This window comes from Gavia stellata, chromosome 10 (assembly GCF_030936135.1).
Source record: "Gavia stellata isolate bGavSte3 chromosome 10, bGavSte3.hap2, whole genome shotgun sequence".
NCBI lineage: Eukaryota > Metazoa > Chordata > Aves > Gaviiformes > Gaviidae > Gavia > Gavia stellata.
The window spans coordinates 6,536,261-6,563,916 of NC_082603.1; the positions used below are offsets into that span (position 1 = coordinate 6,536,261).

At 55.9% G+C, this 27,656-nt stretch overlaps 1 protein-coding gene across 1 annotated transcript in view; it reads left to right on the forward strand.

Moving 5' to 3' along the window:
* The window catches only part of CACNA1E (calcium voltage-gated channel subunit alpha1 E), a 95,438-nt gene extending 68,894 nt beyond the window's left edge, over positions 1 to 26,544 (forward strand). The window contains exons 27-48 of the mRNA XM_059822143.1: positions 1,412 to 1,508; positions 2,668 to 2,828; positions 3,269 to 3,406; positions 3,990 to 4,191; positions 4,390 to 4,554; positions 4,985 to 5,095; positions 6,122 to 6,205; positions 6,290 to 6,415; positions 6,617 to 6,682; positions 8,661 to 8,752; positions 9,204 to 9,369; positions 9,521 to 9,648; positions 16,988 to 17,084; positions 18,835 to 18,940; positions 20,094 to 20,201; positions 20,749 to 20,849; positions 21,157 to 21,263; positions 21,900 to 22,008; positions 23,319 to 23,447; positions 24,954 to 25,134; positions 25,245 to 25,438; positions 26,005 to 26,544. Coding sequence (XP_059678126.1) covers positions 1,412 to 1,508; positions 2,668 to 2,828; positions 3,269 to 3,406; positions 3,990 to 4,191; positions 4,390 to 4,554; positions 4,985 to 5,095; positions 6,122 to 6,205; positions 6,290 to 6,415; positions 6,617 to 6,682; positions 8,661 to 8,752; positions 9,204 to 9,369; positions 9,521 to 9,648; positions 16,988 to 17,084; positions 18,835 to 18,940; positions 20,094 to 20,201; positions 20,749 to 20,849; positions 21,157 to 21,263; positions 21,900 to 22,008; positions 23,319 to 23,447; positions 24,954 to 25,134; positions 25,245 to 25,438; positions 26,005 to 26,544 — 3,208 coding nt within the window. The remainder of the gene's footprint in view (positions 1 to 1,411; positions 1,509 to 2,667; positions 2,829 to 3,268; positions 3,407 to 3,989; positions 4,192 to 4,389; positions 4,555 to 4,984; positions 5,096 to 6,121; positions 6,206 to 6,289; positions 6,416 to 6,616; positions 6,683 to 8,660; positions 8,753 to 9,203; positions 9,370 to 9,520; positions 9,649 to 16,987; positions 17,085 to 18,834; positions 18,941 to 20,093; positions 20,202 to 20,748; positions 20,850 to 21,156; positions 21,264 to 21,899; positions 22,009 to 23,318; positions 23,448 to 24,953; positions 25,135 to 25,244; positions 25,439 to 26,004) is intronic.
* The last annotated feature ends 1,112 nt before the right edge of the window (positions 26,545 to 27,656 follow it).

Sequence of the window (27,656 nt, forward strand, 5' to 3'; positions counted from 1 at the left end):
CCCTCCTCAGCAGATATAAACCACTGCAGTTGAGTGGTCCCTGGTGGCAGCTTGCACCAGCCGAGCGGTGCCCTCCAATCCTCACCCCAGCCCCGGGTCAGATGCCCCGGCCGCTTACCCAGGCTCTGATACTGAGCAAAGCAGGAGAAGGGAGGTGCAAAGTGGGTCTCAGGGCTGTTTGTACAGTTGTTTCCCATGCATTTGTGGGGCTATGCTCCTGGAGAGGACTATTAATTAGTGGTTTTGTTTACATCTCTTAATGATTAAGCCCGTTATTGTGCTCCCTGTTGCATTAACCCTCGCAAAGGAGCTGTGTAATTTGGAGCGTCTGTTGTAAGTAATTTCCATGACATTTTTTGAGGGTGCCCAGTGGACACAAACTGTGCCACCTTCACCAGGACCTCTCTGCTCCATCCTGGGATCCAGCCCATGGGCTTTAGTTAAAAGACAAGAAAAAACCCTGGTATTGCAGTTGGGATTAATCATCATATTCAAGAAATGAGGGTCACGAGGGGGCTTTTGTAAATAATTCTAGGGGTAAGCTCTGCCTCCCTCAGCTGACTTGGGGTGGAGGCAAGTGCAGCCCTGATCTGGAGAGGGAAGAGAGGGCTGAGATGTTGCATGCATGCGACAGAGAGGACCAGGCTGACCATGTTGGGTAGCACTGATGGAATAAGGCAGAAAGCCGTAAAAGACAGCGTTTGTGTGAGCAAGCCAAGCACAGAGCAGGTGCTTCCCTAGGTGAATGTAAGGACCATGAATCTTGAGTTTAAACCAGGATGGAAAACCCTTGCTGAGAGACCTGCATGTAGACCCCAATGAATGCATCTCCCTTATTTTATTATGAATTTCTTGCAACCAGTAGTAACGGTAGAAAGCAATTTGCAATGGTGGGGGCCTTTTGCAAGCCCCATCTGCAAATGGCATGTGCCTGCAGTAGGGAAACAAACCTTCTGGCCCCATCAAGCAGTGTGGCTTGGGGACATGGGGGAGGGCAGCATGCCACAGCACCCTTTGGGCAGCTGTCCTTGCTTGGGGAGAGCGTTGCATCACCTTCCCAAGCCCTGGCATGTTGCTGCTTCCCACAGCGAGGGGATTTGTTAAGGTTGCTGCTCCCCAGCGAAGGGGAAAAGTGCTAATCCCGAGGAGGAGAGGATTGCTTTATTTTTCATCTCTGCCAGCTGTCAGCGCGCGTGTTGGAGGAGACTGGTTTGGGTGGGCTGAGCGCTCAGCAGTCACACGTTTGTGAGTGCTGGCCCCCAGAACGGCATGTGGCCCTCCCGTTCCCGTCCTCGTGTGCTGGAGGGGGATTGTCAGCTGTTGAAAATCCCGAGTATCCAGCCCCGGATCTGCAAGGTGATTGTCTCTCCGTTTCATTTCTGGGTCCGTGTGCCTCCTTCCGACGTGGTAGGACCAACAAGGGCCGGGATATCAAGACCATCAAGTCTCTCCGTGTGCTACGGGTCTTGAGGCCCCTGAAAACCATCAAGCGACTGCCCAAGCTGAAGGTAATGATCTCCATCTCTTGTCTTACATCTGTCTTTTCCAGCATGGACCAGTGGGTGCAGGGACCACGCACATCAATTTGCTCGTGAGCGATGAACAAGTAGTTTTCAAAGCATTTGCTGTGTTTTAGGAGCCCTGTTTTCAAACACAACGCCCTTCAGGCTGCGTCACATCTGGAGGTGCAATGAGTTATTAAAAGCGAGCCTGAATCTCTGCAAGGTGTCAGAGTTAGTTCCTCTGCCAGGGAAAGTGAGGCTGCAGCGGACACGAGGCAGCAAAGCCCAGATGCTCTCCTGATAAAATAGGCTGTCCTGGCTTTGGGAGAGCTCAAAGCTCTTTCCAAAGTTCATGATCTTTCCCACCAGAGCAGCTTGCAAACAACTCGTGATTTTGTGTGCTGTGCTGTCATGGTGTTACACCAAAGGGGGATGTCCCATCTGAATAGAGGGATTATTTATGGAGTGCAGGTAGGATTATGGGTTTCCCTACCTTAGCTGATGGGGTATAGAGCTGGAAAGGAATAAGAGATTGAAAAAGCCCTGAGTTTTGCTCACAAGGGGATATTTGGCTGATGGATGAGGCCCAGGGTGGCACCCCAGAGACATGGGGTTTGATGCCAGCTTTTCTTCCTGGTCAGTGGATGGATTCAGCCTCTGTTAGTTCCTTTCCAGACACGTCTGTCTTCACCGTGAAGCAGGGATAAGGACATTTCTCTTTATCTTAAAGTGCTGTGAGAACTAGGGCTGAGAGCACAGCCTGGGGAGGTGCTGCTATTGCAGGCAGAGGCATTCACTCTGCCTTGTTATTTGGGGTGATGCGAAACAAAGAAGTGTTTATTAATTGGTCTTGAGTGCTGCTAATTGCATCATTGGGGTGGTCCCTTGTCTGCTGCCCTGGTTGCAGAGAACATTGGAGGGTATAGATATCCATCCCTGCTGCTGTCTCAGGGGCTGCTGAGTGTTTATGTGTGTGCTGGGCATACTCCAGGTGTTAAACTTGCTCATAAAATAGCCCTTTGCCCAAGAGGAGGCCTAGCCTCTGTCCTCCTTTCCCCCCAGGAGTGGGAAATGTCTTTCTCCATGGTAGTCTTGAGGAAGGTTTTGGTCCTGCCCTTTGCCAAGCCTGTGGGTTCCCCGAGGTGAGCTATGCCCTCTCCTGCAGGCCGTCTTCGACTGTGTTGTGACTTCCCTCAAGAACGTCTTCAACATCCTCATCGTCTACAAGCTCTTCATGTTCATCTTTGCTGTCATTGCTGTCCAGCTCTTCAAGGGGAAGTTTTTCTACTGTACTGACAGCTCTAAGGACACAGAGAAGGACTGCATGTAGGTGCCCTTGTTCAGTAGGTCCGATGCTGCTGACACCTCTGGCAAAGGCAGGGTGCTGGGTAATGTCGTCTTTGGGTTCCCAGTTAAGTCCATGGTCATGACTCGCGCTTGGCCATAGTCTCTTGGGGTGGACAGCACGGGCTGAGCCCCGTCCCCATTGCTGTGTCAGCACTTGTGCATCCTTGCACGGGGTGTGGGTTGCAGAGCCCCGTATTTTGCTCCTGTTCTCTTTCCTCCTTCTCTCTTCTCTTTTGCTTTCCCCTTCTCTGGTTCGCCCCAGTTGTTATCCAGCCTCTCCCTATTTCTCCCTCCAGCCCCGCAGGAGGAGAGGTGCCCACCCCCCACCGCACACACATGTTGCCCCCAATGTTTAAAGCCACCGCCTCATAGTCTGGCAGTGTAAAAAGGAAGGTCACTGCTCTCTCCCAACCTTGCAGAGGGAACTACGTGGACCACGAGAAGAACAAGATGGAGGTGAAGTGCCGGGAGTGGAAACGCCATGAGTTTCACTACGACAATATCATCTGGGCTTTGCTCACCCTGTTCACAGTCTCCACTGGCGAGGGTTGGCCCCAGTGAGTATTCTGCTTCACCCTCCCGTGAATGGGCGTGCGCATATCCCCATTGGGGTGGTTGGGTTAATAACTGGCTATACCCTGGCAGGACTGAGAGAGAAAAACTGCTGGGCAGGCTGGGGGAGAGGAAGGACAAGAAATTATGTCAGGACAAGTAGACCTTTACCCCCCATATGAGGCTGGGACCATGGCTGGGGTTAGCTTCTTCATTAGGGGGTGAATGATGGATAATCCTTTCTCCTGCATGGCCCTGAGGTATATTTTAGCTCAATTTTAGAGATGACCATAGGACTAACCCTTTTTTCATGCTCATGTGAGCTTGGGCAATTTTTTTCTCCGTATGTGGAGCACTGGAAAATCCATTTTCCATCAGGGGCACAGGCAAAGCACTGTAAAACAGGCTGTAGCCACTTAGAAGGGTCATCCTTCTAAAGGAGGTTAAGGTAGAAGTTTATCTTATCGTTGTTACAGTCTGTGGTCAGACAGAGCTGGCTGTACAAAGTGGGTCCCGTGAGAGGTGCCGCGTGGTGGCAGTCCTGATGGGCATATCTCTGGTCGCTTTTCTCCACCTGTCTGCCCACAGGGTGCTGCAGCATTCAGTGGATGTGACGGAGGAGGACCGCGGGCCCAGCCGCAGCAACCGCATGGAGATGTCCATTTTTTATGTCGTCTATTTTGTGGTCTTCCCTTTCTTCTTCGTCAACATATTTGTGGCTCTCATCATCATTACATTCCAAGAGCAAGGAGACAAAATGATGGAGGAGTGCAGTCTGGAGAAGAACGAGGTATGGTCTGGGGAGGGGGAAAGAGGACGTTTCCACGGGCTTTCTGCAGTTCGGGAGCTTGGAGCTCCCTAGACGTTGAAAAGGTGTAAGAAACCTGTGAGGCACCTGCCTGCACAGCCCATGAAGGAAAGAAGTGTGGCAGCCACTGTCCCCCACGTTACCACCAGCCAGGGCCTGATGCATGTTGTTTTATTCCAGAGAGCCTGTATTGACTTTGCCATCAGCGCCAAGCCCCTCACACGGTACATGCCCCAGAACCGGCACACCTTCCAGTACCGGGTCTGGCACTTTGTGGTCTCCCCATCCTTCGAGTACACCATCATGGCCATGATAGCATTGAACACTGTGGTGCTGATGATGAAGGTGAGCTGGTCAGGGTGAGCCTGTCCTGTTTGGGGCGGTGGGGAGAAGGAGGATTGGTAAGAATGGGACCAGAGGGTATTCTGATTGTTTCTAGGAGATCCTTTGAGTCAGACTCTGAGCATGTATCCCCTTGGCATAGTCACTTGAGACACCACATACTGCAAACTGGAGGCAAGGTCTTCCCTAAACCAGGTGACCCAAATGATCTGGACCTCTCGACTACTGTAGAAAGATCTGGATTTACTCTGTGCTTCCTTCTTAGAAGCAGTGGCAGCTATCCTGGGAGAGGGGTGGAGAAGGGAAGGAGGAGACAGTCTTGAGGCACCCAGGGCAAGGAGCGTGGGCCACCGCAGGTCTTCCCGGGGACAGTCATCAGCCAAGAGGCTGGCAGGCCCTCTCCTGGCTGGTAATGTCTCTGTCTTTCCATCAGTACTACTCTGCTCCATACACCTATGAGCTGGCCCTGAAGTACCTGAACATCGCGTTCACCATGGTGTTCTCCTTGGAGTGCGTCCTCAAGATCATCGCTTTCGGCTTCTTGGTGAGTGTCTGCTCCTGTTCTTGACGAGGGTGTTAATTTGCGCTTTGGCAGCATGCAGATCACAGAGGGAAGGTGTTAATAATGTGAGGTTGTTGCTATTTATTTTGGGTCCCAGCCTGAGAGCTCCTTTTAGGCTGGAATCACTCCTTTGTCCTCATTAAACTTCCCACTGCTGGATGCTAGTGGGGGAAGCCACACCATTGCTTTACTTTTTGCCTCGTTTCTGTGGTGTATTGGTGCCTGGACCATGGATGTGCTGGGCAGCTGCTCTGCTAAAGCCAACTGCTGCTGCAGTCATGCTGGTGGCTGCAGTCCCTCATCCCCGGGAGCCACGAGATGCCAGTGCATTGCTGTCCTTGGACTGTATCAGTTGGACCAGACTGACCAGCAGTGAGACCGCCTTGCCTAATTCACGGTCCTCAAGTCCCCAGCTGCTCGTTTAAGATTTGAAGCCACGGACTACCTTTTCTTCAGCTACTCATTGCTGCTTATGAGCAACTGTCGGATTTGCTGTTTCATAGTTTCTTTCCTGTTTCTAACCCATACTGGGAGATGAGGTCCACTAGCAGGAGGGTTTCTTGCCACCCTCCCTGCTCCCAGCAGCGCCAGCCATGGTCAAGTCCAGTCTTGCACCAGCTGCTGCACAAACAGCAGGGACTGAGGCGGGTCCGGGTGCCCACGAAGAGGAGGGCAAAGCAGCCTCGTGGCTGTGAGGGTCAGCATGATGAGCTGTTGCAGCCTGACCAGGGCTGGCTGTGGCCGCCTTTCCCGCTCCTGTTCACCAGGGTGGCCTGTTGGATGCGTGAGTCCTCTCCCAGGAGAAGCTGCTCACTGCAGACACGCTCAGGTCTGCCACTATCTCAGGTGCAGGACAGTGCTTCAGACTGTGGCTGCATACAAATGGGTGGCAATGTCTCTGCTACCGCTCTGCTGTTGTCCATGAGCAGCCTTGGCCCGTGGTCCAGCGCCCTTCTGACCTGCCATCCCAAGCTCAAATCCACATTCCCTCTCTCCTTCCTTTTGCAGAATTATTTCCGGGACACCTGGAACATCTTTGACTTCATCACCGTCATCGGCAGCATTACGGAGATCATCCTGACGGACACCAAGGTGAAGCAGGGGCTGGGAGCAGCGGGGCGAACCGCTGTGGGGTGGGGGCTCCCGCCTCCCTCTGACCCTCTCATCTTCTCCCAGCTGGTGAACACCAGCAGCTTCAACATGAGCTTCCTGAAGCTCTTCCGGGCTGCTCGGCTCATCAAGCTGCTGCGCCAGGGTTACACCATCCGCATCCTGCTCTGGACGTTCGTGCAGTCCTTCAAGGTAAGTCACGTGTGCCCTGGTCTCTTCCCAGGCCACGGTGCTGGGGGGCTGCTCCCAAATACAGGCTGTTCCCAAGGGCTTGCTGACTCGTTGGCTTGTAGGAGAGGTGGATCGGCACAGCTTATGCGCTCGCTGTGCTTTTTGTACTCCTCTGGAGCTGGACCTGTGCTAAATGAGATGACTCATCTGCTTCTCTTGCAGGCCCTCCCCTACGTCTGCCTCTTGATCGCCATGCTTTTCTTCATCTACGCGATCATTGGGATGCAGGTGAGCACAGACATCTCGGTGTGCATCCCTCTGGCGCGGACAGGCCGGACCAGCATGTCCTCAGCATTATGCACAGCAGCCAGCCTTGTGCCTGCCTTGTCATTGATTCACTCGGTCACGGTGTCTGGGAAGGTCCCGAGGGTGGAACAGCTTGTTTGGGAGCCGCAGAGCCACATGCCCTGGGGGACCTGCCACAGGCTTGTTCAGTCAAGCTCCACAGCTGCCTCCCCAACTTGTACCCTTGGAGATGTGGTCTTGGGGACTCAGCTGGGCATCCTGTGCGGCAGCTGCTTTCAAATCGCCACCCCTTCGTTTAGAAATTACACCCTATCTTCAACTCCCTAGCAGCCCCCAGAGATTGATTTCATGCCTGAGGGACCTGGTAAGCAGCCTTCTGCCTTTTCCATCCAAATGGCTGGATCACGGCGGTGATCCCTGCAACCCGCTGTCCACCTTGTGCCTCTGAGGAGGGTTTATGTTGTAGCCGTGCTGCTGGTGGTCTGCTTGGGCTTGGGACCTGTGATGACCTACCAGATGGTGGGAGGTCTGCAGAGCATGGGAAGATGTGAGCTTTCCAGGCTCCAGCTGGTAAATAAGAAGCATGTGAGCTAAAACTCTCAGCTCCACACGTGCTGCGGGGCTGGCTCGGTTCTGCGGTGACTAAATCCCACGCTGAAGATCTGACAAAGCATCTTTGACGACGAACACTTGGGATCTGGAGCCGCCCGATGAGCGAGTTGCCGCAGTACCCAACACCGTTGCCTGACGTGCGCCGCCAGGACAGGCAGATTTTGGGGAGGCAGTGGACCCCCACTCGGGCTGCTTGGCAGCGCTGGTGTTTAGTCTCTTCCACCCCCTCTCTTCTGCCCCGAGAGTCGCGTGGCTGGTTTTGGCCACTCTGTCCTACACATCTCGGCACCAGCTCCAGGTGTTCTCCGCGCTAAACAACCGCCATCTGACTCAGCCCCCCTCCCTGCCGTGTGGTAGTATTTGATTTATTTTATTTTTTTTAACACCATTGTGAACAAATCCCCAAGCAGTAAAGTCTGTGGGCGTTATTTGAGCAAAATAGCTGGAGGCAGAAAATATTCTACAATTACACATTCCAAAAAACCTGTACAGGGAAAAAAATACTCTGCAGTTAGCGTATTTTTAGGTTCACGGAAAGTGGAATAAATATTTAACAGTAATAACAGCACATTTTTCTTATTTGAGGCACTTTACGAACATTCGTTATGTCCTACCATGGCCTTGGCTGTGGGTTGTTATTAGGGTATTGTCCACGTTTGGGGCTTCATTGCCTCTTTTGGCCCTGGGGATGGTAGTCCCCGGTGTCTGGCTGTCCGTGGCGGGTTAGCAGTCGGTCTGTCCCTCCCTCACTGAGCTCTTCCCCACCCTGTTTGTACTGCTGTGCCAAACCCTGGCATCACGGACCGTTTCCCCACCAAGGGAAAAGTTCCTGGGAGTTTCCAGGATCGTGACCCACCACCCACCCAGGGTGGTGCGACTCATCCCTGTGCCTCCAGCGTGCCCTGGACCGCCGGGTGCCGTGCGGTGCTCGGGTGCTGCCTGTAGCACAGTAGAGGGATGGATGTGGAGCGGTTGGACTTGGTTGATCCCAGGTCCGCTGTGCTCCAGTTTCCATGGCAGCTCGGCCTCTCGCAGCCTTTGCCACTAACCGCAAATCTCTGCCGAGGAGACGAGAGTCTCCTTCCCCGATGGCTGCTCGGCGCCAGCTCCTCGGTGTGCTGGCTGTGCACCAGCATACATTTGCTGGGACGCTTTTCCGCAGGGGATTGTGCAGAGGGTGGATGTCGGCTGCTTTGGGGGCCAGCTGCGCTGAGGGTGATGGACCTGGAGCAGGATCGGTCCCTGCAGCACAGGGGTGCGTGCCCATGAGCCAAGGTGAACGTGCAGCTGCTTCCCCGACCGACAAGCTCTTGCCTGAATAACTGAGCCCTTTTTCTCCCTCCCGTAGGTTTTCGGCAATATCAAACTAGATGAGGAAAGCCACATTAACCGGCACAACAACTTCCGCAGCTTCCTGGGCTCCCTCATGCTCCTGTTCAGGTAAGGAACCATAGAAAACTCCTTTGACAGTGGTTTTGGGTGCAAGCATGCCAGGAGCTGGGCTGGGCAGGTTCTCACCTCAGGGTGTTCAGTAGCGGTCAGCTTTTGGTGCTAGAGAGCAACTGGGTGACACATGGCCCCAGGAGCTCAGGAATTCTTTTTTTTCTTTTTTTACCCTGCCCCAAAAAGGATGGTTATCCCCCAGCTCTTTGGATGGGCTGGCTGGGGGGAGTTGGCCCCACGTGCCAGGAGCTACACCCTGGCGTGGCTGCGCTCATGTGGGTCCAGCTCGGTTGCTGCTGACCCAGTGTCTCAATCCTCTGCACGCCGGAGATGAGCTTAATTTGGGTAGGGGGTTGCACAGCTTCTTTTAAGGCTTCTCCTGGGGGCATCCTGCTGCGGCTCCATCCCGTGCCACCACAGCTGCTGAGCATGGCTATGTTGGGCGCAGGAGTGCCACGGGAGAGGCATGGCAGGAGATCATGCTGTCCTGCCTGGAGGGCAAAGGCTGTGAGCCGGACACGACGGCGACGTCCGGGCAGAACGAGAATGAGCGCTGTGGCACTGACCTGGCCTACGTTTACTTCGTCTCCTTCATCTTCTTCTGCTCTTTCCTGGTGAGTTCCTCCCCTCTGAGAGTCCTGGGGCTCCCTCTCATCAGCCCCCCAACCTGCACCCCTGCCGTAGGGTCATCTGCCATCTTCCCACGATTACCCTTCCTTTACTCTCTCCCTTCCCTTTCTCTCTGCCTTTTTCCCTTTCACTTAGATGCTCAATCTGTTCGTGGCGGTCATCATGGACAATTTTGAATACCTGACTCGGGATTCCTCCATCCTGGGACCTCACCATCTAGATGAGTTTGTCCGGATCTGGGCCGAGTATGACAGAGCAGCGTGGTATGTAGCCAGCTCCTTCTCTTCCAAGCAACCTCTCAGAGCTGGTTTTAAACAGACATCTCTGTGTTCTGCTATTGGAAACTGGCTGCGACGCCTGGAACGGTCAGGGAAGGGCTGCTCTCGCTTGCAGTCGTTACGAGGGCAGCAGCCGGTTCCTACAATGCCTGGTGGCACAGGAACAGTTTGCCATGGTGTTTATCCTGAGTGCTGGAGGTTCCTGTTCTTCCTCTCCTCCCGGGCCAGCGGGCAGGTTCCTCTCAGCCTCCTTCCCCACGCCCGTGCGCCAACTGGGTGCCTGTGCCCTGAGAACAGCTCCATCGCCTGGTCCCCAGCACCCACAGCTCCCCATCAGAGCAGGGCTGCGTGTATCTCCATGGGGAGACACTGGGGGGTCTGCTGGGCTCCTGCCAAGTCACCTGTGGAGAACCTTATTTGCAGTGTGTTTGATAGGCTTGAGGAATTGTGTTCCTATGCTGGCCAGCCTGCTCACCCCTCTAGAGATGGGAGAACTTTGTTTTCTCTGCTCATGTCTTTGCTGATGAGGACCCCAGTGAACAGGGCTCCTGTTTGCAGGCAGCAGCCTGTTCCCAGCAATGGGATGGATTCACAGAGGCCATATATACCCTGGGTGGCCAGGCTTTGGCTCTGCTCCCGCTGCTGCTGCAGAGGAGCTGCTCTCCACCACTCCTCCCAGCGTGGTCTGGAGCTTCCCTAGGGCGGTGCGGAGCCCTCGGCAGCCCTGGGATCATGGTCGCCCTCCACTCATTCCCAGCTCCACAAGGGCGTCTTGTGTGGCCCCTTCCTCCCTCCCCCAGCCCAGAGACAGCTTCTTTGGAGCCATGACCCACTACCGCTGTGCCGGGGAGTGTGGGCGATCTTATCTCGAGAGCCCTTGGCAGCCACATGTGCTGCCTTTGGAGACTCTTCACCTCCACTGCTAATGTCCTGCCCCTCGAGAGACCAGCTCCAGCCAAGATATTTTTTTTATGCCTAATATCGTCAGGTCCTGGCATAGTTTCCTCCACCGTTTCTGTCCAACCCTGCGCAGCTCAGTGCTGGCCAGGTTCCTCCCCGCATGGCCTCTTCCAGCACCCTTGCTGCTATGCAAGGCCCCCGTGAGCAGGTGGGTTTGCTTGTTAGTGGGTGACTGTGCCTTGTGCAAGGGGGAGAGGTCAGCGTGGGTGAGTAGATGTCCTGATAGACAACTAGAGAAGGGAGAGGAGGCGAGAGCAGTGAAACACCCAGCTGCTCAGTGTGGGGCTTCTCACTTCCTTTTGGGAAGGATTTCTTCACACCAGGCACTTCATTCACTCTCAACCCCCACGTTGGTGGCCTGGGTCTCCGGGACAGTCACTGCAAAAGTGCCTGAGCTGTCCTATCGATGCCATGCACCCCTCTGATTTCTGAGCAAGACATGCTTTTTCGTGTTGATATGAAGCCAGCGGTTAGGGGACGTGTACAGGAGGTGGTGGTGCTGGGCCCGTGGGGGCAGCCCTGGCCCCCGTTGCTGGGTGAGGAATGGGTGAGTACATCCGAACGGGTCCCACTGCCTGAGTGGGGCAGCAGTTCTGCATCCTGACACCGACGCCATCACATGAAGGTCTCACAGGGAGACTGCCCAGCACCAGGGGGGCTCAGGGATGGGTTTTGCCCATATGATTGGCTTAGCTCTGGCCAGCAATGGAGAGGGAATGGGAGAAGAGCAAGGAGAAACCAGCGGCAAAGGTGCTGGGTAGGACGGTAACGCTGATCTTTGCCTCCTCGTGCGGTTTCTCTCCAAGCTTGTCTAAGGATGCCCAGGAGGCTGCGGCACGCTGCACCTCAGCACTTCCACCCCACGCGGTCCTACTTCCCAAAGGGCTCCGCTCTGGAGCGGAATGGGGAGCTCAGCATCCGATGGCCCCGGTACCCTCTCCTGCCAGCTCTCCGCCTTGACGGCTTCGTTATTTCAGCCAGTGCAGGAGGGATACGGGCCGTATCCCACGATGGCTGCACCTGGGTCTGGGGAGATGCGCTTCTGTGGGCGAGAAGGGGTGTGTGCATGGGAGGGTTTGCTTCTAATAATGTGTACCCTTGGGAGAGCATGGTCTGGTGGTCAGAGCACAGGACTGGACCGTGAGAGACCTAGGGGCTAGTGCCAGAGCCACCAGTCACCAGCTGGTCACATTATCTCTCCCCGTCTCAGGTTCCCCAGATATTGGAGATACAAGTGACTCAGCTGCCAACCTCCTTAGGACCTTGTGAGGACCACAGAGTTGGCCATGGAAGGGCAGGCTCTCTGGTGGTGTGATGGGACACAGCTCCATCAAAAGGACTCACGGTGGCTAGAAGGCAACCAAGCTGCAGTCTCACCCTGTCTAAAATCCCAGCCCTCCCCTACCAGGTGTAGATGGCCAGGGGCACAATGAGGAAGGGTGATGGGGTGGCGTTTACTGCCAAAACTGTCCTTCTCTAGGGTCAAGATGGGTCAGTGTGAGCTGACTCATGGTGGAGAAGGCAGTAGCTGATGCTCACAGCTTCTCTGGGTCTGACAGAACCAGAAGGAGAAGAGCTGTGCACCCCCGGGGGTCTTCCCCCACAGATGGCCCCAGCATCCCCCTGTTAAGCTCTCCATCCTCCCCTTCACCCTCTCAGTGTCCTATTAACCCACCTGTGCTTCCTTTGCAGCGGCAGGATCTCGTATAAGGATATGTACAAATTAGTACGGGTGATCTCGCCTCCTCTGGGCCTAGGAGAGAACTGCCCCTACAGGGTGGCGTGCAAGGTTTGCCTCCCAGTCCTCTGCCACAACCTGGCCACGGGACGCACCATCCACCCCTCCTTCCCCCCTGCTCCACCACCACCGCGCCTCCTGAGGGAACCCTGACGTTGCTTTCCTTCGAGTTTAAAGAGGTCCGCGGCCTCCCAGAGCCAGCAGCTGTCCTCCTCGAGGGGAGGCATGAGTGGGGCCAGGGGGGGCTCAGAGCCTCCCAGGGTGGGTTTCGACAAATTGCGTACCCCAGCCAGCCCCCTGCCCTGGCTCTGTCGGTGCAGAGAGCCCCCGAAGGGTGCCAGGCCAAACGCCACCATCCCTGCTTGGCTTCTCAAAGTGCCCTCATGTGGGAGCAGGAGTTTTTTGGGGTTCAGATGTGGTTTACTCCTGGGGAGGAAAGGGGGAGCAAAGGCAGGAGGATGCTGGGGACTTTGTCATTGTTTTGGAGAGTGAGAACTGGGGGGAGGATGTGGAGGCCAGGGTGACCCCTAACTTTGGGAGATGCCGTGCTGTGCCCAACAGACTCTTCTGCAAGCGTGGCACTTGGAAGAGACACAACCACCTCTCTGGGGAGCGGGACTCTTGCTAGTCTTGCCCTTGGCTTGCCGGACCTGCTGGGAGGAGGTGGCACCTGGGCACATCTCTGGAGCTCAACAGCTCCTCTCCCTCTGCTTGAGCCGAGCTCCCAGCTGCTGGCCGTGAGTCGACGGCAGCAGTTTGGCCTCCTTGTGTCTCTCTGACTTGCATGTTTTTTAAAAATTTTATTTTAGGGTGACAGTTGAGCAAAATCCTGCACCTGCCATCTTCTCTGAAGTGCCACAACACCCATGCCTGTGTTCGTGACACAAAAGGATGAACCACAGAGCTCGCTCTTCCCTCTGCATCCCTCGCAGCATCTGAGGAGATGTACAAGGGAAACTCAAATGCCCCCAGCCTGTGATCTTGGCTCGCAGGGGAAGAGGGTTCCTCAGCATGGCGTGTTGTAGCTGCCTCATCCTCCCTGCCACATCAGAAACACTTCTTCCAGCCAGCATCCCTGGAGCGGGTCTGTCACCCTCCACAGCTGATCGTGGGGATGATGCACACATTTGAAATCTTGAAGTAGGCCACCAGAAGTAAAGCAGAGCAAACGAGACAGGACCTGGACTCTTGGTCATCTCATTTATGAAGAGGTGTTTAGGGATAGGAGTTTTCTTGCAACAGTCTCAGATGGCTCATCCGCTCAAGGAGGGACTCTTTGCAGTCTTTCCACTCTTCTCTGTTGCATCCCTGGCAAAGGATGGCAGCTTTGCCGAGGGCTCTTGTTTGGGTCCCTGCAGACAGAAGATGCCTTCAGGAGGAATTCCTAGTCTTTCTCATTTGACATCAAGGCTTCGCCAGCAAATGCTGCTCTCCTAAGCTGGATCACCTGGTGCTCAGCAGGGTACCTGTAATGCGTCCTGGGAAGACGGAGCTCTGCAGCAGTCTGGGCTTTCTGCTGATTCTGTGGGATGGACAGAGCAGTGAAGGTGGATAATCTCAAAAGGAGGTGGAGGCAGAGAGAGAGAGAGACCAGCTTCTGCTGTCATGTGAGGGAGACCATCCCCATCTCTTCCTTGTGTTACCTCGGTCTTGTCCTCCTTGTGCATGGGGTATTTCAAGGACATGAGAGATTATCAGGGATTCCTACTGCCCTGGAACAATTCCCAAAAGGCAACTGATGAAGAAAGAAAACCCACGTGGTCGTTGCATCTTGCCATCGTGGTCCAGATCCCAAAATGCCAACCCAACTTGTTCACCTTTCAGTTTGGTGAGCCTACCCTGCACATCACAGTGCACAGATTCACCTTCCTGGAGCCCACACCCTGCCGGGCAATGCAACAACGATGACTTGCAGAAACAACCACCAACGTGTTTATGGAGTTGTGGACAGCCTGCTCTGGAAGAGATGGTTCTTGGGCAAGTTCAGGATGCAGCACAGTGGTGCAGCATGGTATGGAAGCATACCCTCTAGGCCATCTGCAGGTGGGCTAACAAAGGGGCATTGATGCAGGAAGACTTCCCATGGCAGTCCAGCAAGCTCCGTCCTTATGGTGGGGAGAGCAGGTCTTGTAACCAAATCTTGCTGGGACTGTATCCTGGCAGCCAGCTTCACTCCTTGAGGCTACTTCTACCTTTCTTCACCCCCTCTGCTTCTACCATTCATGCAAAAGTGAGCCAAAGCTTCACTTTTGCCCCCTAAAAGTAGCCCTTGAGATGGTCATGGGTCAGGCGAATGCTCCACAGACATTCACGTCCCTATGGACATCTATTCCTGAACCTGGTCTCACATCACTTGCTATTCTGGTGCTCTGTTCCTAACAGCCATAAGGCATAGTACTTATTTCCTAACCACAGGAAGACAGATGTCCCCCAGATTTCCCCCTCCATCACTCACAGGGTTCTCTCAGAGCACCAGGACAGAGCCATTAGTGCCTGATGGTTTTACAGGCCACCCTGTGCCATAGCCACAGGGCACATCTCCATCCAGACACGAGACAGATGGCCAGCTCTCCCATCAAGGATGCGCCTGTGCTGGGACCAGCTCTTGGGAGCCATCCTCTTCAGATGGATGTCATTCCACGTGCCTTCCTGTGCTTCATGCCGTGGGGATGTGGTTTCTGGGCACTGCTGTGCTGCTCAAAACGCTTTAAGATCTCTGCTCTGAGAAGCAGCAAAGTATGCAGCCTGTCTGTGAGAACAGACAGTGTGGTCCTTCTTGGTCACTGATGCAAACTTTTCCTTTCATGGGAATCCATTCCTCCTTCACTGTGCAGAGAATTTCAGCATGAAAGACAGTGCCTGACATGTACTGGGTACACTAATATCCGCCCTGCCAGGAAGGGCGGGTAGAAGATCGTTGTCTTGCTTCCTTTTTGCACGAAGTTCTTGAGCGTGAAAATTCTGAAGTCATCTTCTCCTCTTCAGACACCTCAAGTCAGTGCACACCCAGCTCTGCCAAGGTGCTGCTTTACGCACTCCTGGATCTGGGTATTTCCTCTTGATCGTCCCACTTAATAGTCTCCAATGTTGTTATCAATCCTCTTTCCAACTTGTTTAGGTGTGTCCAGTCTCAAAGGGGATGGCTTGCCCAGCCTGTTCTGTGCCTGCACCCCAAACAGCTCCCATTGCAGGTCATCACCATCCCTAGTTCCCATCCAAAATGTTGGGACTAATCTTGGTGGGGGCCTCTTTGGCCAGGGGGTTGCTTCCAAACCAGCCTGTACCCCTGAGAAGAGGAGATACCTTATTCTCCCCTTTTCACACTGCTCTCGGCACATGGATAGGGAATTGGCCGGGATCCCAGGGGGAGTGCTTAATTTTTCAGCAGTGCCCTGTCTCCCAGGCCGCTCCGGCTGAGACGGGTTCCTCTCCAGCAGCATCCTCCCAGCCCAGCTGTAAGGGTCGATGCCTTTGCTGTTGCGAGGTTGCCCTTGCCCATTAACCATCCTGAACGTTGCAGTGCAGGTCAGAAGCCTGGCACGAGGGGAAGAAGAGGTGGCCGAGCCCAGGATCCCTGGGAGATGTACTTGAGCAGCCTCCTGGATGTGCAGAGAGAGGGAGGCACAGCCCAAATATCTCAGCCTGGGAAGAGGGCTCGAGGCGTCATCGGGTGGCCCATTTTTGGTAGCGTTCCTCACTGCAGCAACCCTAGGCAGGTCCTTACGGAGCAGAGGAGCGTGAGGTGGGGGTCCGTCCTAGCTGCCTCCCTCGGGAAACCCAAACGAACCCCAATGTTGGAAGGCCCAAACAGCTGCCTCTGCTGAGACTCTTTAAACTCCAACCTGGTGGAACTTGCAGCCGCATGTGGGAGAGAGCCAGGGCGGGAGCATGGCATGTACAACTTTTCCTCCCGGTTTTGTTTTTTCAGCCAATTCAGCATGCCTTTTGCACTGGTGCATGGTGGGAAAGTGGTCCATCCGCAGAGCCAGACGGAAGCAACTGGGCATCTTCCTTTGACAAGTGACCCTGGCCCACTGCCTTCTATGCAAGATGCTGCCTCCCAATTGCATAGACCTTACGAGCTGGGGATACACAGCCTTCTGGCTATGGGTTAGGTGGCGATGCAAAGTAATACCCAGGCCCCCCGCCCCGGGGAGGGAAGATACTACGGAGGCCACAGAGCACTGTGGCGCAAACCACCGTTACCTCAAATAACCCATGGCTTGAGTGCCGTGTATCTGATTTATACCACTCGCACACAGCCCTGGAACCTGTGGGACAAGTTGGGGGCTGCTGGAGGGCTTTAGGAAAGGGGTTGAGAGCAGAGAAGGACTCCCGGACGGCTAGCGAGGCAGGTGCTTGAGGCCAGCAGCAGAGAGGAGAGGGGTGAGTTGCTTTCTGCCAGCATTCCTGGGTCTGTGTGAGCAGTGCTATAAATCCACGTCAGGACAGTCTCTCATGTATGATTTGCCTTGATTAACGGGTTTCCTGTTCTTTTCCTGTTTGTCCGTTTGTTTTTTCTCTCCTGTTTTCCTGTACTATTTTTGTTTGTACGTTTTTCTGCTCTCTGGGAATGCCTCCTCTCTCTCTGCATCTCCCTCCCTCCCCTTCCCCCTTCATGAGCAGTGGCCGAATCCATTACACTGAGATGTATGAAATGCTGACTCTTATGTCACCACCGCTAGGCCTCGGCAAGAGATGTCCTTCCAAAGTGGCCTATAAGGTAGATCAACCCTTCCTTCTACGGGGGCTAGAGCTGAGCAGGAGCCGGGGCTTGAGGGAGCTGTGGGAGGTGGGGCTGGGAGGAGCCGGGGAGGCGTTGGGGGCATCCAACACGTGTTTAGCTCGCTCCTGGGGAGCCCGGTGTGCTCAGAAGAGTCCTGGCCACACTGGCTGGTCTTCGCTGCCCACGCACGTGATGCTGCTGTGGTCCCTCGCGAGCCCAAGGAGCTCCGGGGTGGAAGACCCCGGTGGAAGAGGAGGGGCAGGACCAGCAATAGTGTGGAAGTGGGAGGGTTGGAGAAGATGAGGTGAGGAGCAACCCTGTAGCGCAGCTGGGAGGTTGGGGTGTCCCCAGGAGCTCGATGGCCCAAGCTCGTCCCCTGGGCTTGGAACCATCGTTGTCCCAGCCAGCGCAGGAACGGGGCTAAAGCCCATGGAGATGGGAAGCAGGTGGGCAGCAAGGACATGTCCTGAAGAGGCAGCTCTGCAGTGCGTGAGGAGCCAGGCACATCGGTATGAGCTATCTCAAGGATGGCTTGTGCAAGGCAAAGCCAGGTGCCTTCAAGAAGCGGCTCCGAGTTTTACCCCCTTGCTCCTCCTGGGGCAGTGGCCGGCAGTCGGCTCATGGCACAGGCACAGCGTGCTCCCGGCTGTGTAGGCATGGAGCAGGAGCACAGGCAGCCCTGAAGGACATGGGGTGGGAGCTGTGTGGCTTTGCTGAGGGCAGCAGGTGCTAGGACAAGACCTGGAGCAATGTGTTGTCCAGGACTGGAGCAAACTGAAGCTTTCCTTAGCTACGGGCTGCTGCCTGCGGCTCTTTCAGCAGCATTCAGGGCTAGCGAAGAGGGGATTTCTGCACACTTGCAAATGCGCTGCCACCCTCTCCAGCTCTCTCGTGTGTGTTCACGCATGCATACATCCACCATCGCACTTTTTCAGGAGAAAAAGGGAGGCTTGAAGGCAGGGGAAAGGACATGAGAAGCCGGGGGAAAAGGAATGGGCAGGGAAGGGATCACCCAAGGTATTCATAAAGCAAAATATACTCTCTGGAAAGTGGATCTGGTCACTTCGGTTTGCACCCCACCTGCCCAGGATGGGGAAGGAGCATGGCGTGTCTAACCTGCCTTGGTTGCCCTTCTCTCTTTCCTTTTGCACTTTTTCTACCCCTCCTTCCCTTCCCCACCCTTGGATAATTTGGACCCTGTGCATGTGCTGGCAAACTTCATCTCTGAAAGACGCAAAAAGGGAGCGCCAGGATGTAGCATGCTAGAGGAATCCAGCCGATCTGAAGTCCCTGAAGGTTAGGGACCCTCCTCTCCCCTGCCCCAGGTGGGAAGGGTTGAGAGCCGAAAGCCAAACCATCCCTGGAACGGAAACCTGAGCCCCCTCTCCCCTTCCCGAGCATTCCCTGCTCGCATCCTTGACGGATCAGGCGTGTTTTCCCAAAAGTGCCGGGAGGTGCCATGGCAGCCGCAGTGCTGTGGGGAGTGGGGCTCAGGGGCCGTTCCTGGGGCGCAGGAGGAGCCCTGGAAGGCAGTGAGCCGGTGTCCTGGGGTGGAAGGAGCCGGGGGGGGTGGCGGGGTGATCCTTGCCCTTCTTTTTTGGCTGTGCTGTTTTGACACTCTTTGTTGCTTTTTATTTTTTAATTTTTTTTCCCTTTTGTTTAATGTTTAATTTCTTTTCCTCCAGCCTGGTCGATGTGTTTTTCGATATTGTTTTCCGTCCGCTGTTTTCTTCTCTCTCTTGCGCAGAGACTGGTGCTGATGAACATGCCCGTGGCTGAGGACATGACGGTCCATTTTACCTCCACCCTGATGGCTCTGATACGCACGGCCTTGGACATCAAAATTGCCAAAGGTATGGTTCATGGGCTAGAGAGGGGACAGAGGCAGGAAGGTTTCAGAGTGACTAGCGCTCGTCCGTTGGGAAGGCTGAGGACATCACAGCTAGATTGGGGTTGGTTGCCCAGAGCCCAGCACGTGGATGGAAGTGATTACCTTGAACAGGCAAATTTCTGCCACTTTCTATAAAAAAACCTATTTCTTTAGGGAAGAGGTGACCAGTTTTCCACTGGAAGCTGCTACTAGAGAGCAGAAACAGCTTGATGTCCACTGTGTAATGGAGGAGAGTGTGAATTCCCCTTCATCCCCACCTACAAAACCAAACCAAGGAAGGAAAAGATCACATGTGCTTGGCTTCCTAAGGCTGTGGGGAAGAGAAGTCTCTTTCTCAGGGAAGATAAAGGGATCAGAGCAGGAAAACCTGCTTTGTTGTTGTTGCTGGAAATGCTCTGATTTATCAAATCAAAAGCTTTCTTCAGAAACGTGTCATTTTCAAGAAAATGTTCCCTGGGAACAGCTCAGCTGTTGGAAGAAAACCCAACCCAGGGCAGGATATCAGCATAAGCCCAGTGCTGAGACAGCTCCTTGGGTTCAAGCCCCTCTAGATAAAGCAGATATTTGAACCTGGGTCTCCTACAGCTGGGCAGAGTTGCCTCCGGCTTGGGTGTCCCCGTTTGGCATGTGTTGATAGCTCCCTTTGAGCCTGGGTCTTCCTCAGCTCAGAAAATCCCTTTGCCTCTGGCCAGAGAGCTCTGCTCTCCTCCTTGCACAACATCGCTGAGTATTTAAGGATTTCAACGGAGTGGAGCTGCTCTTTCACCAGCACATGATCTGCTCACCAGAAAAGAGAAAGTGGGGCAGCAGCAGGTGTGTGTGGGCTGGAGTAGGATTGGAGCCGCAGAGACGGACCCAAGGCAAGCTTGAAGATGGCAGCTTTGAGTGGGAGGGCAGGGGATGGGGAGATGGAGGCACATATGGAAGGGATTGTAGGAAAGTTTCCCTGCGAGAGCAGGAGACCAGGCTCGCTGATGCGAGATGGCCCTCTCAGCCCCGAGAGCTGGTTGCTGCTCATGAACCTCACTTCAGGATGGGAAAGGGGTATTTTTAGTTGGACCCTGGTGCCAGGTCTTGATGTACGTGGGCCATTTTTTTCCCCCCCGCTGTTCAAGGTGGTGCAGATTGGCAGCAGTTAGACTCCGAGCTTCAAAAGGAGATCCTGACCATTTGGCCTCACCTGTCCCAGAAGATGCTTGACCTGTTGGTACCCATGCCAAAAAGTGAGTCTCTGCAAGCGCTGTTATCGCTGTCAAGTTTCCGTCATACCTGCAGCAGCTGCTTCCCAAGGGGAGGTGGGGACCGGTCAAACCCGTCCCCAGCTGGGGAAGTGGGAAAAGGGTTTGCGTTGCTGCAGGCTGGCTTCTGCCTTGCTCTGCCTGGCTGCTTGGGAACCCTCTCGAAAAATGCCCAGTTTGCAGTGACCTACTCCTGCCAAACCCAGCGTCTCCTGTAAATCATCTCCAGAGCATACAAGGGTGGGAGGCTGAGCATCACTTGGTCCGTTACAGATGATGATGTGATGAAGATGTGTGTCTTGGTGGTTTATGATGATGCTTTCAAGTCATCTCCATCTATTGCATCTTCACGTGGAGTGCCTGGGTGTTCAGCACTCAAAAGAGCTCCAAAAGGAGCGGTGAGCAGAGTTTGAGGGTCACCAGGGTATCCCACAGCAGGAGTCTTCCCGAGATCCGTGCTGGTGCCTTCAGACCTGCTGTTTCTGTTAAGACAAAAGTGTCACCCTGCTTCCTTCCCCTCTTATGCTCTCAGCCTCTGACCTGACTGTGGGCAAAATATATGCAGCCATGATGATCATGGATTACTACAAGCAGAGCAAAGCAAAGAAGCAGCGGCAGCAGCTGGAGGAGCAGGTGAGGCTCAGCGAGGGCACGCGGTGGGTAGGAGCGGGGAGTTCAGAGCGCCCTCGCTGCTTCCTAATATGTCCTACTATGTCCTGACCAAACGTGCAGCCAGCTGCACGGGACGGAGCTGAGGGATCAGGATGGTGGTACAGGTTGGGCTTTGGTGACTACAAGGCATCCGTACGTGCATCCTTGGTCCCCGACAGCAAACGTCAGCGTGCTGTCACCTTCCCAAGCGGTGGGGTCTTGCTTGGTGAAGCACTGGCCGCTCATCTGTATTTCATACAGGCTCAGCTTCTTCCTTTCTTCAATACAGAAAAACGCCCCTATGTTCCAGCGCATGGAGCCGTCCTCTTTGCCGCAGGAAATCATCTCGAACGCAAAGGCTCTGCCTTACCTCCAGCAGGACACCCTCTCGGGCCTGTGAGTATTGCCCTGAGAAGGGAGGTATTCCTGTTGCTTTTCGGTTCCTGCAGCCCTTGTTTTGTTCTCTGGAGCTGGCACTGGGATGCACAGAGGGTTAAAGAGCTGCTGAGAGCAGGGGAAACCCAGTCTGGAGCAAAAAGCTCCGGGCACGAAGCTTTTGCAGGATGCCCGGTAGCTGCTGTGTGTCAGCATCACCAACAGCAGCGGAGGTGGCAAAGGGGGATGGCCGGGTGTCTCCATGGATGCTCTTCGTGCAGGACCATCCCAGGAGGGTCATCTTACCAAGGAGGGTCTGGGATGGACCTGAACCTCAGGAGCGGTTGAACAGCGGGTCCCTGGGTGGTGCAGGGTTGCTGGGGGATCCCAGCAGCCTGGCTGGTGGGAATGAAATGGTGGGAGTTGCTGGCACCGTACTTGGGATGTCCCCGCTGCTATGGGACCTGGGGCGCTGGTGTCCTCTCCTGCCTGGGCACCACTTCAGCTCTCCAAGGAACATGATGTTTGTCCTGATGGTCTTGACAGCCTGGGGGGGGCAAGCACGGGGGCTCCCCAGCTCTGAGCCACTGGAGAGGCGATGCCCAGCGATGGCAGCACCCAGCTCGGGGCCTTCCTGAAGCTGGACTGTCTTTGCAGGAGCAGCCGGAGCGGGTTCCCCTCGCTGAGCCCGCTCTCACCGCAGGAGATCTTCCAGCTGGCGTGCATGGATCCGGCCCCCGGGCAGTTCCAGGAGCACCAGTCTCTGGTAAAGTCATGCCCTGCCTGGCAGGCGCTCGCCTGCGGTCCCAGCAAGGATGCTGGTGGGCACGGGGAGGTGTGGGGCTGCCGGCATGGCGGTGAAACGCTGCTCCCTGCCCCTGTGGCAGCGAGCACAGCGGAGGGATGGCAGCTGCTGGGTCACGCACGGATCCAGAGCAGGGGACAAACATTCCCGGGTGTCTCCCAGCTGGGGCTCTGGCCCCTCGCCTCTGTCCAGGCGCTGGGGACGCAGCCATCCCCAGACCAGCCCTGGGCAGTGGGGCCAGGCAGCGGCAAGTGCTTTTGGGGCGAGAACTGTGACCAGGGTCCGATGTCCTGCAGTAAAATATCCTTCTCTTCACAGGCTGCTCTTTTTTCCACTGAACGCTCATTTCAGTGGGTTACCCCGTGCTGAGTGATGGTATCTGATGTTTTCGGATTCATGTTCATTTTGTTGTCAGTGCTGGTGTCCCTAATCCCAAACCAAGCTGTCCAGCTGTCTCCAACGGGAGCACACCCCTCCGGCCTCACACACATGCCGGCCGGCAGCAGCAGTGTCTGTCTGTGTGTGTGTGTATATATATATACATATCTATATCTATTTCTCTCCGTGTCTGTGTGTGTGCATTCGTGCACCACCCCGGCGCTTGTTGGACGCAGTGTTGTACCACTGTGCATCTCCAGCCCGGTCCGTGTCCCCAGGGTCTGTAGTACTCTGTGTGAGCCGTGTACCGCACAGGCGGGCGTCCCCTGCTCCGGCCACCCCAACCACGCCACCGTTCTGCTGGCGGGGAGGTGGCAGATCAGACTCCCCCTCCCCATAAAGTCACCTTCTAGCAGATCTCCAGGGTCACTCCCTGCCCATCTCCTTGACACTGTCTTGCACAAAAGAGTCCCCTAAATTGGCAATTAACCAACGCGCAAAGGTGCCATGGTGGGCATGCTTTCTTTTAATGGGGATGCGACCAGAAAGCCTTTAAAGCAGGGTCAGAGAGAAAATCCCCTACATTTGTCCCCTTCTGGCAAAAGAAGGAGTTAAGTCCTGGGCAGTCAGGGCATCCCTGCATCCAGGCAAGAGGAATGGGCCATCAGGCGAGCCAGAAGCACCACATCTGGGCTCACCTGCAATGGATTGTGAATCGGAGATTATTTTTCAGTGGTGACGTGATGGATGATATGTCTTAGACTCCCTTTTTGGCCCACTTAAATTCCGCCCCCGGTTGAGCGAGCAGGGCTGTCCCCTGCAAACGGGGCAGAAGCAGCACGCTGCTCTGCTCCAACCCCATCCCAAGAGCTTGGCTGTGTGTTTATTTCCAGGAGCCAGAGGTTAGGGAGTTTCAAAGAGTGCAGCCCTCTAACCGTGGCAGCTGCCTTCCCGTGGACACTCAGGACCACGCTGTCTCTGGGAGGGCCTCCTCCATGCCTCGTCTCACTGTGGATCCCCAGGTAAAACCAAGAAAAGCCCCCACGGGTGCCGGGTCCAAGCAAAGCCTACCAGGTAACACTGGGGCTTCTCTCCGTGCTGAGCAAGTCCTGTGAGCCCCACGGCTTCCCCAGCATCCCGATATTGGAGCATCTCTCCATCGGTGGGGTGCTGCGCAAGTAGGAGAGCTGCTGTTCCCCTACACGGGGGACACCGGCAGCTGAGAGCAGCCAGGGGAATTGATCTCCTGGCTCATGTTGGAGGTCCACGGTGGAGCAGGGACACACCGGGAGGTTGCAGGGTCCCCCTGCAGTGGGACACCCCTCCTCTCCTCCAGCCCCGGGCGCCGACTGAGGTTCGAGGAGTCCAGCCTGGCTGTCAGAAGATCTCCCATGTGATGAAATGCCTTTTCCTTCCATTCCCGTTGTCCCAACGCACACGCTTCTCCGTCTGTCCAGGGGAACCCAGGCCGCATCTCACCTCCTCATTTGTCTGTTGTTCTGTCTTGTACTCAGCCTCCACCGAGACACAGACGCTCTTATGGGGTTTGGTTTTGCTGTGAAGTCTCTGGGTCTGCTTTCTCACAGAAGTCGTCGTGTCGGTGCTGGTGCAACATGTCGTGGCACTTTGCGGGGAGGGGCGTGAAGAGGAAGGGAGGCTTTGCCATGTGGGCTTTATTGACCATTTGGCAGCAGGGGAGACGATCAGATGGAGATGACCGGGGCAGAAAGGGTACTGTGTGAGGAAAGGAGACGGGGAGAATGGCCTGAGGCTGCAGAAGCAAAAAGCTGCTAGAATAAAGCAAAGGAAAATATAGAAGGAGGTGATGTTTTCCAGAAAACGTGTGAGACCACAAGCTAGAAGGAGGGGAGAAGGTAGAAAGGAGAAGCATGGGAGAGAGAAAGAAAAGGAGAGGGAAGATAAAGCAACAGCGTGAGTGGGGAAAGAGGGCATGAGTGCCAGGGATGGGGATGCGGGAAGGGTCCAGGGAGGGGTCTGGGAAAGTGGCAGCAGCTGGGAAAATAAACACTGAGCGAGGGGCGCTGGAGAATCCCCTCTCTGTCAATGATTTCTTCTTTGATGTCTCTGTTTGCTCCGCTTGACCCTGTTTTCAAGGCGGGGAGGGATGCTGAGGCAGCCTGGGGGGGCAATGGCCTGGTACCCGCCATGTCCCCATGCCTGGGGTGGGATGCTGCTGCTCTTCCCCCGACATGCAGCACTCTGGCTTGAATCACAGCTGCTGCCTTTGCTTGTGGAGCACAGCTCCCAGCCGGCTGGGGCAGGGGAGCTCACAAGCACGAAAGCTACACCCCACTTTCCTCCCAACTCCGATTTGTGCAGAGATTATTCGGGGGGGGCTGTGCTCAGGCTGCCCCCCCCCCCCCCCCCCCCCCCCCCAACCCCGAATCTCCCCATCCCGGAGGTTGGTGTGCTGGTGATAATGGGTGAACCAGTAATTGCTCGACCACTGTCCTCCCGAGCCCTGTGCAGTGCTAACCCCTGCCCCGGCCGGCCGGGGTTGCTTGCAGGTGGTGACGGACACCAGCTCGATGCGGCGATCGTTTTCCACCATCCGGGACAAGCGGACCAACAGCTCCTGGCTGGATGAGTTCTCCATGGAACGCAGCAGCGACAACACCTACAAGTCCCGCCGGCGCAGCTACCACTCCTCGCTCCAGCTCTCCGCCCGGCGCCTCAACGCTGACTCGGGTGAGCAAGGGCAGATGGCCCCATCCCACACCAATGCCAAAAAGAACCCTAGCCGAGCGTCCCCCGCTCCTGGGGAGGGGACGGTGGGGACTGACGGGAATGTTCTGCAGGCCACCGGTCTGACGGGCATCGCTCGGGCGGCAGAGAGCGGGGCCGATCCAAAGAGCGCAAGCACTTGCTGTCCCCCGACATCTCCCGCTGCAACTCTGAGGAGAGGAGTCCCCAGGCGCACGACGAGTCACCGGAGCGGCGGCGCGAGTCCCGGTCACCCAGCGAGGGCAGGTCGCAGACACCCAACAGGCAGGTGGGTGACAAAAACCCCTTCCAAAGCACAAAGGCAGGTGCAGAAAAAGCTCCTTGCCAAAACCAGGAAGATAAGCCCCAACTCTGGGAGCTCTGCGCCGTCTCTCCTCCCTATGGTGGCATCTCTGTGTCCCCTGTGAGCTGAGCAGGGTGGGACTGCTCGGGCACCCTGCAGAGCATTTGGGGAACGGGGTGGATCTCCACGCTGATCCTCTCACCACCGTGGCATCTGTTCCCTGCCAAGATCGAGGTGACCCGGCTACACAAGCCTGGAGATGCCAGTGCTTGAAGCCCATGGAGATGCTGCCGGTAGAGACCAGCAGCTGGCGAGCCATTAGCTCTTCCCGCAGCAGGTTTGCGGGTGCTTTTTACTTTTGACCACCAAGAGCAGACACCATCCTCATCCTGGAGCAGACCCTGAGGCAGGGATGGAGCAGACGAGGGCACAGCGGGGCCTCATCCAAGTGGGACGATGCTCTGGGGAGCCCAGGCTCAGGGTGGGGGGGAGTGGGTGCGTGGCGCTGCCCGTCGCCCCTGTGTTCTGCAGCGTGTCTTGGTGCGTTGCAGGGAACGGGCTCCCTGAGCGAAAGCTCCATCCCTTCCATCTCGGACACCAGCACCCCCCGGCGAGGCCGCCGCCAGCTCCCGCCAGTGCCCCCCAAGCCACGTCCCCTCCTCTCCTACGCCTCCATGCTGCGGCACGCTGGAGACGCCTCGCCACCCGCCGAGGAGAGCGAGGGGGGGTCCCCGCTCCTCTCCTCCACCCTGGAGCCCAACGCTGCCGGCCTGACCGAGTCTTCCAGCTCCCCAGCGGGGAAGCAGAGCCGACAGTCCACCCCGCAACGCTACATCTCGGAGCCCTACCTGGCCCTGCACGACGACTCGCATGCCTCAGACTGCGGTGAGGAGGAGACGCTCACCTTCGAGGCGGCCGTCGCCACCAGCCTCGGCCGCTCCAACACCATCGGCTCGGCCCCGCCGCTGCGGCACAGCTGGCAGATGCCCAACGGGCACTACCGGCGGCGGAGGCGAGGAGCAGGGCAGGGGGTGATGTGCGGGGCCAGCATCGATGTGCTCAGTGACACCGAAGAAGACGACAAGTGCTAGAAGCTGCCCCCCGCCCCATCTCATCTCCCCCCCACCCCGCCGCCGCCCTGCCCCTCTCCAATGCATGCTCTTTGCCACGCCTGGGAATGAAACAAAACCAAAACCAAATGCAGGGGAAAAGGAGAAAATCAAACCGACCGGAATGGAGGGGAAAAAAAAAAAAGAAAAAAAAAGTCTTTGTGCAAAAAAAAAATTAAAATCTGTCAACTTTCATTTATTACTATCACTTTTTTTTTTCTGCACAGAGAAGCATTTGATGGGTGGCGGAGCGGCCCGGCCGGGTGCGCGTGCTGGGGGGCAAGTGAGTGTCCCCCCGGCCGCGGCCTCGCTCCCTGCCCCAAGCGGGACCCCCGGGAAGGCTCGTCCCGGTGGTTTTCCGCTCCCCGAGGCCGGAGAGTCGCAGCGAGGGGGTACCGGGGCCCCCTTTGCTCTGTCGCTTGGGCTCATGCTGCTGTGGCTTTGAATTTCCCTCCCTGAGAGTGTCATCCAGCCCGGAAAGGGGGTGAGGTGTGCTGGCGGGGTGGGGGGGGCTGAGGGGTCGAGATGCACCAGGCAGACAGGAGTGGCTCTGCCTGCTGCGGCGGGGGGGCAAAACCAAAGCCAACTGGTTTGTACTGGGGCAGGTGGGAGTAGGGCCGGGGGGGGGCTCAGTGCTGCCGAATGTATTCTGTCTCCCACCAACATATATTTATTTATATACGGAGAACTCTAGGTGTGCCTGTGTGTGTATATACGGTATGTGTGTGTATATATATTTATATGCTGTATATATAAAGATATACACATACATGGATTTGTTTTAGTCATCTGACAATGCTGGGGAGCCCCTTGGGGTTTTTACTGCCCGCACCCCGTTTGGCGGGGGCAGAACCAAGCGTCCCCAGCGGGGCTGCTGCGCACCCGTCACTGTGGCAGAGCATTGGGAACGTCATCCCGCTCCCCTCGCCCCTTCCCAGATGTTTCCAGAGGTGGGAATTGCATTTTCTCCATTAGAGGTGGCTGCAGCGAGGGGTCTTCGGGCAGCTCTGCTGCTGGCTGTGCTGTGCGGTGCCTGTGGGAGTGGGATGCCCAAGGGATGAGGATGGGGCTGTTCTTGGGGCGTACGTCTGGCT